The sequence below is a fragment of the Paroedura picta genome, unplaced genomic scaffold, assembly GCF_049243985.1.
Source record: "Paroedura picta isolate Pp20150507F unplaced genomic scaffold, Ppicta_v3.0 Ppicta_v3_sca26, whole genome shotgun sequence".
Classification (NCBI taxonomy): Eukaryota; Metazoa; Chordata; class Lepidosauria; order Squamata; family Gekkonidae; genus Paroedura; species Paroedura picta.
This window is the reverse complement of record NW_027518623.1, coordinates 229,253-245,604: the sequence shown is the minus strand read 5'-3', so window position 1 is coordinate 245,604 and position 16,352 is coordinate 229,253. Positions and strand designations below refer to the sequence as shown.

General features: G+C 49.2%; 1 protein-coding gene across 3 annotated transcripts in view; it reads left to right on the top strand.

Moving 5' to 3' along the window:
- ADGRD1 (adhesion G protein-coupled receptor D1) overlaps window positions 1-9,897 on the top strand; it is a 180,081-nt gene extending 170,184 nt beyond the window's left edge. For 2 of the 3 annotated variants that reach the window (XM_077318834.1, XM_077318837.1), the window contains 3 exons: window positions 1,074-1,115; window positions 2,690-2,782; window positions 4,596-9,896. In XM_077318834.1, the coding sequence (XP_077174949.1) occupies window positions 1,074-1,115; window positions 2,690-2,782; window positions 4,596-4,691 (231 nt within the window). In that variant the 3' untranslated portion in view covers window positions 4,692-9,896. Of the gene's footprint in view, window positions 1-1,073; window positions 1,116-2,689; window positions 2,783-4,595 lie in introns of all 3 variants that reach the window. The other variant, XM_077318836.1, reaches the window with a different exon arrangement.
- The last annotated feature ends 6,455 nt before the right edge of the window (window positions 9,898-16,352 follow it).

The following is a 16,352-nucleotide window of genomic DNA, read 5'->3' as shown; positions in this document are numbered from 1 at the left end:
GGCCTCATCAGAGATTCCGCGGTTCAGTCTATTAAAGCCCCTGTAAGATAAATCAAAGACTGTGGAAGTCTTTGCTTGAGTCTAGGCGTTTCAAGGGTTCTTGCCCGAAGGGCTGAGATTGCTTTCTTAGCAGATGAATTAGCCGCTGGGGAGGACACGGAACTGCTGCCAAAAAACGGCATCCCTGCGTCGATTTCTTCTCAGGAGGATTTAATACGGGGATACCGTCTTTGGTGGCAGCCCTGTGTCTTCCTGTGGGATTTGCCAGCGGCCGTCCTAACCAGAAACTGACTTTCCCGTGGTTTCATTTTGAGGGGAAAGAAGGGTCCAGTGGTCACTGCTCTAACAGGACTAGCTTCATCCTATCTTTGGGTTTACACGTGAGGATGCACGATCAGGACTGTGGACCTGGGACAGAATGGAGGTTCTTGACTTCTTTGCTTTTTAAATGTGAGCGCCACGTCTGGAATTATTATTGTATATTGTCAGGAGCTTCAGATTTTATGAATCTCTGGCCACCAGAACAGTCTCATTGCTCCGTTCTGCAGGCCCCATGGAACTGTTAGGACCCTGATCTCCTCTGGCAGCTTGTTCCACCAGGTTGGGGCCACGGATGAGAAAGCTCTGGCCCTGGTCGAGGCCAGGTGGATTTCTTTGGGGTCAGGGATCACTGGGTAGCGTGAGTCGCCCCTCGGGGAGTGTAGGCAAGCAGGTGGTCCTTGAGGTACGCAGGATCCTGACCATGTATGGCCTTACAGGTGTATGGCCTCCCTCCAATATAGATCGCATTGTAAATTGGGTGGCCTGCTCTGCCCTGGCGTGCCAGAAAGAACCAAGAGGCTCCTTCGAAGAAGCACGCTTGCAAAATGATTCTCAAGGGGCAATTAGAATCTGTGGTTTCCCCATTCTTCCCTTATGAAGAATGAAATTGGGGTGCTGTCATCATCCCTTGTCCTACCCCACCCCTCCGGTTGCTAGAGCCATTTTATATTTAATTGTAAATCTGTCTAGTTACGGCGACGGTTCAAATCCGCACTGGTAATTTTCTTTTTTTTTAAATCTGACTCCTTTAGGGATTCTTCATCTTCCTGTTTCACTGTCTTCTGAACTCAGAGGTATGTCTCCACGCCGAGAGGCCCCAGCACAGTAAAACCAAGAGCGCCGTAATGCCGGGTTATATATCAGTATTTATTTATTTAGCAGAGTAATGCGATGATTTAAAATTTGGCGGTAAATCAGCCCCGGCTTTCGGAGAACGGGGCCATTTCATGATGTCGCTCGGGAGAGGGGTCCTTTTCTTTTTCACTCAGAGTTGCTTAGCGATGTCTGCGGTTTATATATATATATATATAGTGTATTTAGCAGCCGTCGCTGGGATTTACGGCATCTCCAGGAAGCCAGGAAACAGGGCCGAAGTCAAGTGCTCCGGGTGTAAAATGAATGGCTGCAGCTTGGCCGTTGTAAAGATTCAGGTCGCATTGACGGATCTTTAATGCAGGGAGCAAAGCCGTAGCTCAGTGGCAGGATGCCTGCTTAACTCACAGAAGGTTCCTGGGTCAACGCTGAGCAAGGAGGTTGGGAAGAAGGGCATCGGCCCTGGAACTTGCGGGATTTCTCCCAAACCAAATAGACAGTCTGGGCGATGTGGTTCTCCAGTTCTGCAAAGAAGACGAAGAGCAGGGTTTTTTTTCTTGTCCCCCACTTTTTACTACACGGAGTCTCAAAGCAGCTGACAATCGCCATCCCTTCCTCTCCCCACAACAGACTTTGTGAGGTAGGTGAAACTGAGAGAGCTCAGAGAGAACTGGGGGTAGCCCAAGGTCACCTAGCAGGCCTCATGTGTCTCATGAGAGAGCCAGCTTGGTGTAGTGGTTAGGAGTGCGGACTTCTAATCTGGCGAGCCGGGTTTGATTCCCCGCTCCTCCCCCACATGCAGCCAGCTGGGTGACCTTGGGCTCACCATGGCACTGATAAAACTGTTCTGACCGAGCAGTGATATCAGGGCTCTCTCAGCCTCACCCACCCCACAGGGAGTCTGTTGTGGGGAGAGGAAAGGGAAGGAGATTGTAAGCTGCTTTGAGACTCCTTCTGGTAGAGAAAAGCGGCATATAAGAACCAACTCTTCTTCTTCTTCTTCTTCTTCTTCTTCTTCTTCTTCTTCTTCTTCGCAGCTTACGATTGCCTTCCCCTCCTCTCCCCACAACAGGCACCCCATGAGGTTGGCGAGGCTGAGAAAGCTCTGAGAGGTTCTGTGAGAACAGCTCTAAGAGAACTGTGACTAGCCAAGATCCCCCAGCTGGCTGCATGTAGAGGAGCGGGGAATCAAATCTGGCTCACTAGATTAGAAGCTGCCGCTCTTAACCACGACACCCCACTGGTTCTGTGAGGTCACGTGGCGTCATGAGGGTCACATGAGTGTGGGTATTTGAGTCTTCATTCTCCTTCACATGCGCCAGTCATCTCTGGATGCTGCGGTCGTCGTGTGACGGACGTACCTGCGTGGATTAGCCCGGACGGTCATCAGAGAGTAGGGCACAACCACCGCTATTAAGCAACAGCGACATGTTGAAGGCCAAAGGATTGTGGGAAAGCTTCTAAGCTGGTTGGAGAGCTACTTTTTGTGGCTTTAGCGATAGACCGAGCCTGCCACCACTTCTCAGCTCTCTCTGTCCTTTCCTTCCTCACCTAGGTGAGAGCCGCCTTCAAGCACAAGACCAAAGTGTGGTCCCTCACCAGCAGCTCCATGCGCAACATCAACGTGAAGCCCTTCCACTCGGACATTGTAAGTCTTCCCAGATCGTCTGTCGCATAAAACTTTTACGAGTTGGAAAGAGTTCCCCCCCCAAATGACCTCTGGGGAAAGGAAATGGGCCTGACAACCGGAACGATGTCTAGTTTCAGGAGGCAGTCACCATGTGACCAGAGGTGTATGGCCGGGCTCAGAGTCAGAGGTACAACGAGGTGCACAACTGGATTCATAGTCAGAGAAGTTTACCTTAGAGCAGGAAGAAGGTGTTGGGTTTCATATCCCATTTTTCACTGCCTGAAGGAGTCTCCAAGCAGCTTCCAATCTCCTTCCCTTTCCTGTCCCCACAACAGACACCCTGTGAGGGAGGTGGGGCTGAGAGAGCTCAGTGAGAACTTCGTCTGGCCCAAGGTCACCCAGATGGCTGCATGTAGAGGAGCGGGGAATCATACACAGTTCTCCAGATTAGAAGGTGCCGCTCTTCCCCACCACACCATGCTGGCTCAGATGCTTCTCATCAGACAAGTGGAGTAGATAAGTGTTCTCAGGGTGTTCACCTGTGGCTGCGGCTTACTGGCAGAGCAGCTGCTTGGCGTGCAGAAGGTCCTAGGTTCTAGCCCCGGCATTTCCCATTAAAAGGATCAGGTGGGGGGGGGTGCAAAAAACCACAACCTGAGACCTTGGAGAGCTGACTTTGATGGACCAAGTGCCTGGTTTAGTATAAAGCAGTTGGATGTGTTCATGTGTACCTGCTTCTTAAAGGATTAAATTAAGCATATGTATATACGTTAGCAATAAAGAGGCTTTTTTCAGGCACGGTGATGTCTCCATGCTTCCCCTCTGAGGCTCTGGCTTCCCACCCTCCGTGTGGGAGAAAATCCCTGACTGGAAGGAGCCATAATTGCATTATGATTTTTAGTTCATAAGAGATGGATGAACGCATGATTGCATGACTCATGCAGTGTGCATTGGATTTAAAAAAATAACCCCACCCTAAATTGTAAAAAAGACAGCCCTCTGAGCTCCTGTGTGGAACGCCTCATCCAGGATCTGAGCTGGTGTTCCTGGCACCTTTTTTGTCTTCGTGGTGAGGCTGCGTTCACCGCATGTCAGAATGACTTACCACGAGCTGACCTCTTAAGAGACATCTGTCTCAGCAGGTGATGCTGGCAAAATTCACAATCACCCAGTGCAGAATGCAAAGGTGCCTTCACTCAGGGGTGGTCAACCCGTGGTCCTCCAGATGTCCATGGACTACAATTCCCATGGGCCCCTGCCAGCATTTGCTGGCTGGGGCTCATGGGGATTGTAGTCCATGGATATCTGGGGGACCACGGGTTGACTACCCCTGCCTTAACTCATACGGCCCACATCTTTCCCTGAGAGATGGCTGTAGTTTCGTGGGTATGAGACACTGCAGCCTGCCTCTCTTTGGGGTAGTGAATTGATACTTGGGCGGTTTCTGTTTTCCCCTGAGGAGACATTCCATCCCATGAGTCAGGTGTCCCCAGCACAATACTGGTGGGCACCACAGCTGGAGTGTCTGCCGTGATAGACCTTGGGAGATGGCTTTGGCAGCCCACAGCATGAGGGTCTTCACCGTGTCAATGTAGGCAAGCCGTGGCAGCCATTTTGTGGCCGGCTTCACCTTCTGCAGCAGCTGTTCTGTGGCAGCCATTTTGTGTCTGTGCTAGGCCAGAATTCCAGAGGTGGCCGCCGTCTCAGCAAAGGTTGGGGGGAACCCTGACACGGTTGCTCACCTGTGGAATGAAGAAATTAGGATGGACACTCAGGTTACTCCCCTCCAGGAGAGTTCGGCTGTGGCTCCAATATTATCTTCTCTCTCCAGATCACTGGGAACAGGCCGGGAACCAGCCCTACGAAGCTGAATACTTGGGACAAGAGCACCAATTCGGCAAACAAGATCGACCTCTCCGCCGTCTGACGCTGGACCCCCGTGAGCCCTCCTGCCCGGCAGCCGAACAGTACGGGACTTTCTTCCCCGGCGTCTGCCTGCCCAGGATTTGCTCTTAACTTGTGCCAGTAGTGACTCCTCCTTTAATTATCACCCGCTAAATTGGAAGAAAATGAGAAAAATAAACAGTCACCACGTCGTGTCGCGACGGCCGGAACGTCCCGGCTTTCGTGACCATCTCCGTTTGCCATGGCCGCCGAAACTGCGTGACGGAATAGCAAGCCGCGATAAACACTGGACAGTCTTGTGTTTAAGGCAGGAGGCAGCAGAACGGCAGAAACAGATTTTGCCGCCTTGGTAACAGGACTGGGAAAAGTTAGCGGCTCCTCAGGAAAGGAGATTGCTCTGCTTTCTGCTTGGCAAAAAGCCCGAATCTGCTACGGTGTTATTAAAACCGGGGCTGTTCTTGTCCCGTTCTACATCCCTTGTCGGTGTTAAATAACGAGTAATCCAATTATCTGGGCCCGGCTCACCCAGGAAACATCCAGCAAACGAACATTTCTTTTTAATACCGCGGGAAAGCCGACGGCGGAGGCGGACTCAAACCCACGCCGCGCTTCCTTGCTGTACGTTGGCCCCGGGACAAACAAAGACGGAATAATATTGTCTGCCTTTGCGGGCCTCCCACGCATCTGCTCGCTTTTTACGACGCTGCTCCTAAAAGCTATCGGCCGCGCCACGTCCACCTGCGATGCGGCATCACCAAAGTGGCTGTTCGCGCCGACAGAACTGCCCTCTGGTGGGGAGCATCGACGGCCGTCTGTCAGGTGGAGGGAGGTTTGTGGACCGAACCCCCCCTCCCTTCCATGGCTTTTGAAACCGTTAACGGGACCAACACTGTGACTTATCCCTCCACCTGTCCGAGCAGAGGGGGGCCCTGAATGCTGAACGGAAGCGTGCAAAGGGGGGGAAAAAAAACATGAACACCCCAATGCAAGCCGCCAAACAAAACAGAAACTCCTCGGCACGGCTAAGCAACCCCGAGAGAAATATACTGTGAACTAGGCAGCCAGACTACAGCTGAGATTGTGTTGTTATTACCCACACGTGCCGTATTTTACTTAATTGCTTTTTTTTCATTTTCCCTGGTAAACAGGTCTTTAGTCTTTCCAACCGAGCGACGGTGGAGGAGAAAGCAGCACCTGTTGTGGAGCGCTGGTTTTTGTCGTCTTCTTTGTGGGTTTTGTTGCTAGGGATCGCCAAGGGCTGTTCAAACCTAGCCTTGCTGCCTTAAGGGCTGGAACTCGTGTTCCCCTCTCTCTCCCCCTTAACACTGATGCTTCCTTTTGTGTCCAGTCATACCCAATTTCTGGATACAAACCATTTCCTGTTAGAGATTTCCCGTGATGGATTGATGCTAATAATCAGAGTCTCTGGTCAGAGGTATCATTTATCATATCTCGTTTCTGATTCCGCACGGTCAAGCCGAGGGAATTTGCACTAGAGGGATCTCTAAGCTAGACGTTCCTCCGGGGCGGGCATGTCTCCCCTTCACCTATGCACACCAGAGAACAGAGATAGGAATATGAGTAGTACAGAGCATTAATGGATGCATGCATGTATTTGTTAGGGCTTTGCATTTTGCTGGGCTCGTTGGTATGTCAGATCTGTCGGCTGGTTCTTTATAGCTTGATTCAAGTCCAGTAGCTCAGAGACGAACAGGCTTTTCAGGGTTGAAGCTCTCAGGAGGAAGAGCTCCCCCTTAATCATTTACGAATCAAAATGGAGATCTCTGTGTTCTTATATCAGCCTTTCTCAACTTTTCCCATTGAGAAACCCCTGATATGTCCTTTAGCCTTCGAGTAACCCCAGAAGTGTCACAAATGTGATTGGGAAGCAGAGCTAAGAACATGCCCACCTGGGGCCTCTCCCCTTCCCAGCCCCTCCAGGCCCATCATTGGCCATTTTGGGAGGGGTGGGTGGGTCAACATTGACCATATATGGTCACATAAAAGATGAAATCTTTTATACTATTATTATTGTTTTCTCTCCTTTGGAATTGCTTCAGTTTTTAATTGCAAGTTTATTTGAATTTTGGTCCAAATGACCGTAAAATAAATATTGATTGATTGATTGTCATGTCACCCGATAAATGCTTAGCAAATTTTAAAAATATATTTTAAAACTCATTAACTCCCACCCATTTGGGAAAACCTTCCAAGGCCCTCAAGAAACCCCACAGTTTCAGGAAACCCTGGTTGAGAAAGCCTGCCCTATATCCCTGTCTCAGAGGAATTGGATGTCTCCACCCCATTCATATCTGACAAAGGGAGATCAGGCCCTCGAAAAATTATACCCTGAAAATCATGATGGTCTCAAACATGCTACCGATCACAAATCTAGCTGTCTTGCTGCAGACCAATACAGCTCCCCTCTGATTTTGGTAGGTTAGCATAGAATCATAGAATCATAGAATCATAGAGTTGGAAGGGGCCATACAGGCCATCTAGTCCAACCCCCTGCTCAATACAGGATCAGCCCTAAGCATCCTAAAGCAATTTCCAAAAAGTGTCCCAGGGGAACCACTGGAATGCTTTTGGAACTTATCAAGGGCTCCTGAACGGGAAATATTTAGGGACGGACTTCTCTATTAAGCCGACCACCCACCTCTCTGCCAGGCACCCCCTTACAACTGGTAACTGGTTCATTCCAGTCTTTCCTTTTTCACTTTGGCTGTTTGTATGTTCCCCCTCCCCCCCCCCCGGCTCTGTCGGAGTATGAAAATCCGGCCATTTATTTATGGGCTTTACGGTACAGCATTTGTGATAAATCTTCCAGACGGCGTGGCGTTGTCAACAATACGGACCCTTAATTGAATGAGATGTGAGTTAAATATAGATGCTATAGCAGCAATGACGACTTTGCCTCCAAAGTAATAAAATGGCAGAAGCGGACCCCCCCCCGCCTTCTTGTCCCCCTCCCCCCAGTTTCCTAATAAAGAAAGATGTGTGCTTTTTTCAGTTGATTTTTTTCCCCTTTGGAGGGCAGTCGTAGCAAAACCCTGGCAGGGGTCCAAGGAACTGCACCTAAGGCCCAAATAAGACCTTGGGAACGGGAAGGGGTCCGGTTTCTACTGAATAATTACATCAGCTTGGTGTCGTGGTTAGGAGTGTGAACTTCTAATCTGGCGAGCCGGGTTTGATTCCCTGCTCCCCCCCATGCAGCCAGCTGGGTGACCTTGGGCTCGTTACAGCACTGATAAAGCTGTTCTGGCCGAGCAGGAATATCAGGGCTCTCTCAGCCTCACCTACCTCACAGGGTGTCTGTTGTGGGGAGAGGAAAGGGAAGGTGAATTCAAGCCGCTTTGAGACTCCTTCAGGTCGAGAAAGGCAGCGTATATGAACCAATTCTTCTTCTTCAGGGTCCTCCCTGCTTAGCTTCTGAGAGCTTACGGGATCGGGCTTGCCTGGGCTATCCAGATCAGGGCTCCAATACAAATACGACCTGCATCTGCAGACCTTTTCTTTCCAGTCCCTTGCAAGAGAAGCCACAGCCTGGTCAACGGACTCAAAATATGACCCTGGCACTGAGGGCACCACTTCTGGCTAGGTGATCCCTGTGCTGGATATATGTGATCTCCTCCAAACCCGCCGAAGCCAAGAAGCCCAGCTCCTACGGACACCTTTGGCCAAGGAAATCCTGCAGCAGATGGCTCATTACAGCCAGGCTCAAATGACAGGGCATTGCTTTCCAGTGTGACATTCGGAGGCTGCTTTGGGAACGGTGTCCGCTCTCCTTAGTCGGGGAGCCTGTTTGGGACGGCAGCTGTTCTGAGGCCACTTCTTGTGAAGCTGACAATTAGCCAGGTGGTCAAATGACCATTAGCTGCCTTTCTGTCATGCTAGGCTATAAGCATCGCCTTCTGCACAAGATCAGGCAGGGAATCCTGGCCAAACGCATAAGACGTTGCTAGATTGATACCTCTAGATCCAGGGTGCCCGAACTGTGGCTCTCCAGATGCCCATGGACTACAGTACCCATGAGCTCCTGTAAGCATGGCCAATTGGCAGGGGCTTGTGGGAATTGTAGTCCACGGGCATCTGGAGAGCTACAGTTTGGCCACATCGCTTTTCAAGGTTAAGATCTCTCTCTGCTGGCTCATCCTCCAAGTCTCCAGGAATTTCCAGACCCAAAGTTGGGTGAAGTTTGGAGCCCGGGTGGGGTGGCCCAAGTTCTGGCACCTGTTTGTAGCTTTTCGGGAGCCCGTAGAAAAGGGTGAGGAGAACCCCACCCGCCCAAGGAATCCTCAAAGAAGAAAATTGGCTGCAGGAGAGAAATGACGTTGCAATAACCACCCCAGACGCAAACCCCAAGTAGCCCTTTCAGGGGGAACCGGAGATGGGATAAAAACGCCTTCTGAGCAAACTTACGCTAAAGGCAAGAGACAAATCATAATTTTATTGCGGCGCCCAGAACGGTGAATCGTTTGCGGTTTTCTTTTTTTAAGCAAGGCTCTCTAAAATAGGGAGGGAAAGACTATTTTGGTCTATTAACGTGAAACAGAAGCTGTTCTTTCGGCCCCTGCTGGGCCGCTCCTGTCATTTAAATAATAAACTTTTCATTAAGACGCCCAAGGATGCAATCGCTCGGCTCTCCTCTGTGTGATGAACCCAGCGGTGGGAATTGGGTTAGTGGCATATTAATTGTTCCGGATCTATCTTTAACCTTGGAACGGTGTGCCGGCTGACTGGGAGGCATGCTTATTTGGGCTGCTGGTACCACGACAGGATCTTCCACTCGGGAGATTTCCCCCCACCACCACCACCACCTATTTATAGTGATGCGGAAGAATCCCATCAAGTTCAGAAAGTTAGAAAAGAAAGTGAACTTTTCCATGGAAGTCACCTTCACGCAGTCACCTAGTCACAGTTCTTGGAGAGCTGTTCTTGTAGGGCAGCTCTCTCTCAGAGCTCTCTTGGCCCCACCTACCTCCCAGGGTGTCTGTTGTGGGGAGAGGCAGGGAAGTCTGTGCCATTGGCCAAGCTGTAACAGCTGAGTTGGATTTCTGGGCCATTTGAGGTATACCGCCATCTTGATACTGTGCATATGATTTTTTGGTCTTGATATTGTAATTTTAGGGATTTTAATGTTTTAAGGAGTTTTATGGGGATTTTGGGATTGTGCTTTATATTGTAAGTCACCACGAGGAGACATTGTCATGAGTGGCATAAATTAAAGTATAAACAAACAAACAAACAAATAAACAACACTGGCTGCTTATCTTTTGGTGCCTGACTAGAGCCAGCTACATAGGGCTATCCAGGTCAGGGCAGACAAACAAGGGTGGTTTGGCATTCCCCAATATTTCATGGAGGTCTCTTCCAAATACTAGCCAGGCTTGACCCAGCTTATCCTCTGAGACATTACATTACGCCAATAAAGGTTTCTGAGTTCTGAGTTCCAAGACATTGTGTGATTTAGCCCAACCAGGTCAGGAAGGCGGTGACCAGGGGTAGCAGGCCACTGCCTGCCCTTGCAGAGCGACCCTCAAATAGCTCAGCAGTCTCTAAACCAGAGCCCACCCTGCTTAGCTTCCAAGATCTGATGAGATCAGGTCATCCTGGGATGTCTGTAGATAAATAAATAAATAAAGTGCTGTATATGTGAGGCTCGTAGGTGTGACCTGGCAAGGCAGTGAACATCCCAGGACAATCTCCCATTCGCCTCCCAATATTCCAATCAAATCAGGGAGGGGGTCCTGTAGCTGAAGCGCAGATGCAAAAACCCGCACTCAGGGGCCCTGCTGATTTGAGAGGTATTTATCCCATCCACGAATCACGGTATTTATTCCGTCCTTAATCAAAGCAGACCTTTCCCCCCGCTGATGACAGTCTTCGCGAGGAGTGAACCTTCAGTGCCCAATCAAAATCAATTATTAAAGCTGGTTTAAAATATTCATTTGGTCCGGGGGCTCCAGGCAATGCGGAGGATTTTTTTGTTCCTTTGTTTCATGCATTTCGTCTCTGGGCTGGAAGGATGCCCTTGGCAATAAGGCTGTCATCTCACTGCTTGCTTCATGAGGAAGTGGGTGAAATCTAAGACTGACCAGACTTCTGGGCCGGGCTGTTCCTCAGGATGAGCAAATGGCTCCTTTCCCGTTTCTCTTTATATTCCTCGTAATTTGGCCAATTGTTTCCGATCTCTGCTCTTGGCTGCTGGTTTTGTCAACTGGGAACACACCTTGAATGAGTTTTGAATGCCTTTTAGGTGGTCCTTCTACACCTAATGGGGGCCATGTAAATATATCATCGATGTATAACGCTGCTTTATTAGTGAACAGATAAGTCCTCCTTGATCGGAAAGGCTTGCTGAGAAAACGATGGATAAATAATTGATCACAACCAGCAACCCCCCAGAAACATTTAAGGAGTGGAGACTGGCAGTCCAGTGTCACACCAGCATGCTGACATCACTTCTGGTGAAAACCAGAAGTGGTGAGATCTACTAGGATCTCCCAAAACTCTGCTTTTGCAAACTCCTAAAGCATCCCATGATGTCACTTCTGGTGAAAACCAGCCTCAAATGGTCACAGCCTCATTTCCAATCATAGAATCATAGAGTTGGAAGGGGCCATACAGGCCATCTAGTCCACCCCCCTGCTCAACGCAGGATCACCCCAAAGCATCCTAAAGCATTCACCAGTCACTAGAGCAGGGGTGGCCAAACTGAGGCTCTCCTGATGTCCATGAACTATAATTCCCATGAGCCCCTGCTAGTACCTGCTGGCAGGGGCTCAGGGAAATCATAGTCCATGTACATCCGGAGAGCCTCAGTTTGGCCTAGGGCTATACTTCCATGTCCTTTCCCAGGCTGAACTCTGTAAAGGCCATCCAAATATTTTTACATCATCGTTGGCAAGTGCCAAGGGGATCTGATATCGAAATTGCCTTGACTGTGTGCAGGGAGGGTACTAAAAATATATTAAATGCATAAATACTCCATCAATAAATTCCCCAAGTTCTTTGTGTTTTGGGCACGCTTGTTGGGGCAGGGAGGGGGGGGAGAAACCCCTGCAGGGCAGTAAAACGACAGGATTTGACTAAGCCTGCAAAATCCCCCATCATGCCCCACTCAATAAATTCCTCTCTCTTCATACAAGCCTCTTCCCTTCCATGCCGATCTCTTCATTAGATAGGATTCAGGGCGGTGAAGGAGACAGAGACGAGAGAAAGAAAAACAACAGATGTTTAGAGAGGAATATAACCCAGCTATCGATTTTTTCAGGGGTTGTGATCCTGGGGGACTCTCGCAAATCCACTCTAAGATGTGGGCTTTTGGGACGCACCCGCAATTTAAGCGTGGGAGTGGCAGAATAAAACCTACACATCTCCTGTTCCCCATTGGGTGATAAATGACTCAGAGGTATGTTATGATTTCCTGCCAGTTTGGTGAGGCGGTTCAAGAGTTGGGCTAGCACCTGGGAAATCCAGATTTGAATCTCCACACTGCTGTGGAAGCTCTCTGGGGGGTTGTGTTAGTCTTTTAAAGGTGAAGGTAAAGGTATCCCCTGTGCAAGCACCGAGTCATGTCTGACTCTTGGGGTGACGTCCTCTAGCGTTTTCATGGCAGACTCAATACGGGGTGGTTTGCCAGTGCCTTCCCCAGTCATTACCGTTTACCCCCCAGCAAGCTGGGTACTCATTTTACCGACCTCGGAAGGATGGAAGGCTGAGTCAACCTTGAGCCGGCGGCTGGGATTGAACTCCCAGCCTCATGGGCAGAGCTTTCAGACGGCTGCCTTACCACTCTGCGCCACAAGAGGCTCTTAGTTAGTCTTTTAGGGGAACTTTTAACTAAGGATGTTTTTATTGTTGAGATATTGTTGTTATGATATGCTTCTGAACCACCTGCAAGCCGGCAAAGGCCAAGAGTGGTGGTATAGAAATATAATTAATAAATAATAAATTAAAATTAAAAAATTAATTAACTCCCACCTGTCTGGGAAACTCTTCCAGGGCCATCACAAAACCCTAGGGTTTCCTGAAACCCTGATTGAGAAAGCCTAGATTAAGGGTATTGGTCCTTCCTTTCCCTCCAATGAGAAGAGCTGGCTTTTATGCCCCCTTTTCTCTACCAGAAGGAGTCTCAAAGCAGCATACAATCACCTTCCCCTTCCTCTCCCCACAACAGGCACTTTGTGAGGTCGGTGAGGCTGAGAGAGCTTCTGACAGGACTGCTCAGGGAGAACAGCACTGTAAGGACTGTGACAGGTTCAAGGTCACCCAGCTGGCTGCATGTGGAGGATTGGGGAGCCAAGCCGGCTTGCCAGATTGGAAGCCGCCGCTCTTAAACCACGCTGACTCAAGGAACAAGAGCTGTGTAGCCGACTAGAGCGCATGAGTGGTGTCACCCGAAGACTGATTCGCACAAAGGAAGGCCCTTTGGCTGAGGTCTCCGCTTCTGACAAATCCCACGCAATGTATAATTGATTTTACTCTGTTTTTAAAAAATAACCGCCATCTGTGGACACCAAAAAGCAGAAGGCTGCGGCGGCGTCAGCCCAGCTTTGCCACTGAGCAAAAACGGTTTCGAGCAAGCGAGGAACGAAGCCATCTGGAGCCTCAACAGAGGTTGGAGCAGCAGATCTGTCAGAGACCTGTCTCCTTATGGAGGCTATGCTCAGATCCTGATAAGCACAAACACCACCGGAGTATCCTATCCCCGATTGGTCCATTTGGTAAGCCGCCTCCCTCTCCTCCCATACACAGGGTTGCATTTGTTCAGACTCAGAATCACAGATTCAGAATTGCACAGAGCCAGAAGAGACCCCAAAGGGCCATCTAGTCCAGCCCCCAACTTCTCAGGGACTTAAGAATCACACCCTCCTGACAGGTGCTCCTCCAATCACCTGTGGAACAGTACTGACAAAGGAGACTCTTCTACCCTCGCCCTATATAGTGCTTTCTAAAATTTAAGCAGAACTTCCTTCCCCGTAATCCCCTTGCTCCTATTTCTTGTCTAGAGCTGCAGTAAAGAAAGCTGCCCCCCCCCCCTCTTCAGGATGTCAACCTCCGGGACCTCTGGCAGAGGTCAGATTCATACTCTAATATTTCTTCGTTTGTTTATTGGATTTCTGTGACTGCCCCTCTCGACAGACGGTTTACATCTCGGGGCTGTTTACAACAAATATAATACGCAGTCATAATCAAACCCTTCAACATTAAACTATTGAAATCTATCCAGTCACTGTGGTGGCCAGACGGTCAATGAAGCAGTGTCCTTCTAGTCCAGGATGGGAGAGAGTTGTGGAGGAAGGCCTTGGATGGTGTTATGTCAACACACTTTGCAACTGAACACTGGGTGGAAGAATTCTGTTTCGCAGGAGCTTTGGAACTCAGGTAGTTCCTGGAAGGCCCATAGTTATTCTGAGAGCTCGTTCCACCATGTCGGGGCCGGGACTGAGAAGGCCCTGGTCCTGGTTGAGGCCAAGTTCATGTTGAGAGGGGACATGATAGCCCTCTTTAAGTATTTGAAATGTTGTCACTTGGAGGAGGGCAGGGAGCAGTTTCTATTGGGGGCAGAGGAAAGGACCATATGTAGAATGGTCTAGAAAACAGGATTTTTTTTCACAGTCAGAGTAGTCCGGCCATGGAATGGGCTGCCTCAGGAGGTATGGAGCTCCCCCTCACTGGTGGTTTTCAAGCAGTGGCTGGACAGATCCTTCTCCTGGATGCTTGAGGCTGATCCAGCATCGAGCAGGGGGTTGGTCTAGATGACCTTCATCGATCCTTCCAACTCTAGAATTCTATGAGTCTAGTTCAGCAGTGGGATGGGCTGCCTCAGGAGGCGGGGAGCTCCCCCTCACTGGCTGTCTTCAAGCAGCAGCTGGACAGATCTTTATCCTAGGTGCTTGAGGCTGATCTGGCATTGAGCAGGGGGTGGGGCTAGATGGCCATCAATCCTTCCAATTCTAGAATTCTATGAGTCTAGTTCAACAGTGGGATGGGCTGCCTCAGGAGGTGGGGAGTTCTGCCTCACTGGCAGTCTTCAAGCAGCAGACGTCTCCTGGATGCTTGAGGCTGATCCGGCATCGAGCAGGCGGTTGGACTAGATGGCCTCCCAGGAACCCATCTATCTGTAGGATTCCATAGAGTCATGTTTTGTCCTCCCACCCACCCACGTCCTCTCAGACACGTCTGAATCAGATACCGCTGCCTCCGAGGTTCTACTTGCAGGCATGATTTGTGAGTTCTCGTCCCTCAGTCTGGTGGACAGAATTCATTAGGGAAGATTTAATCAGGCATGAGTAATGGAGTCTAGAGGTGCTGTCGCAAGCAGATGAGATAATCGCTCATCTCCCTCACAAACATCGAGCCTGTTAAAAGAAGCGTTAGACTTTAAAAAAAAATTAAGATCTACATATTTTTTTTTCCTATTAAGATAACATGGTTCTACTTGTCCTTTGGATTAGAATCTCTCCCCCTTCCCCGGTAGCTCTAGGCGTGTTCCTTTGTTCAACTATTCAAATTCAGGTTTCCACTCCAATGAAACTCTTAGAGATTTCGCTCTTTAAAAGAAAATCCTGAATCATATTAAAGAGTTTTAAATATCGGGAAAGTTTAACCTGAAAATCTCATCCGCCCGTAGATCGTAACTCTTGCATTGCAGTGATGCCTTTTTGGGCACATTTAGAGGCACAAAGCGAGCCTGGTTCCCACAACCAAAAACCTTTAATGGGGATTCTTAAGACATAATAGCTGCACATTCAGGGATGAGGAGGTTTCTGCTATTCCATTCCTTTCTTGCCTTGGGATTTATTTCATCTGTGCCTTGATTCCTTCCGGTTTAGCAGAGAGACTTTCTGAAATCCTCCCTTTGGTTCGTTCCCTTCTTTCCCCACCTAATAACAAGTCACAGTCCTGATAGTGCTGCTCTCACAAAGCAGTCCTGTCCGAGCTCTCTTAGTCCTGTCCGAGCTCTTGCAGGGTGTCTGGTGTGGGGAGAGGAAGGGAAGGAGATTGTAAGCCACTTTGAGACTCCTTCAGGTAGTGAAAAGTGGGGTATAAAAAACAACTCTTCTTCTTCTACGTACGATGTAACTGGGACTCCTTTTTTGTAAGGTTTTTGTCAAAGCACAAAAGGGAGTGGGTCAAAAAGGGAAAGGGGGAAGATGAGAATGAAGTGAAGAAGCAGAAAACAGCACAGCGTTACGAATGTACTCAATAATGGAAGGAGAATAATTGGGGTTTTTTGTCCCCCACTTTTTACTCCTCAAAGGGGTCTCAAAGCAGCTTACGAAGACCTTTCCCATCCTCTCCCCACAACCAGCCAGGGTCTGGCTCTATAGGGAGCTTCAGGGATTGCTTCTCCTTCTAAGGACTAGGATCCATTCTGTGAAACACGATGCTTATGTACAGTCCGGTCATGAAATTCTTGGTTATTATGGACTTGTATATAGCATGAGTTCAGGCTGCAGTAATTTTGCTACAGCTTACCTTTCCAGAGTTGAGTAATCTCCTGGCTCTATGAAAAACCATGCTGGGCCGACAAGATTGCAAAGACAGAAACACTGGCTTTCCAGGGGTTATGTGGAAGTTAATGGGATTACTCTGCAGTAAGACTTGGGGCAGTGGCTAAGAGTGGTGGCTTCTAATCTGGTGAGCCGGGTTTGATTCCCTGCTCCTCCACAAG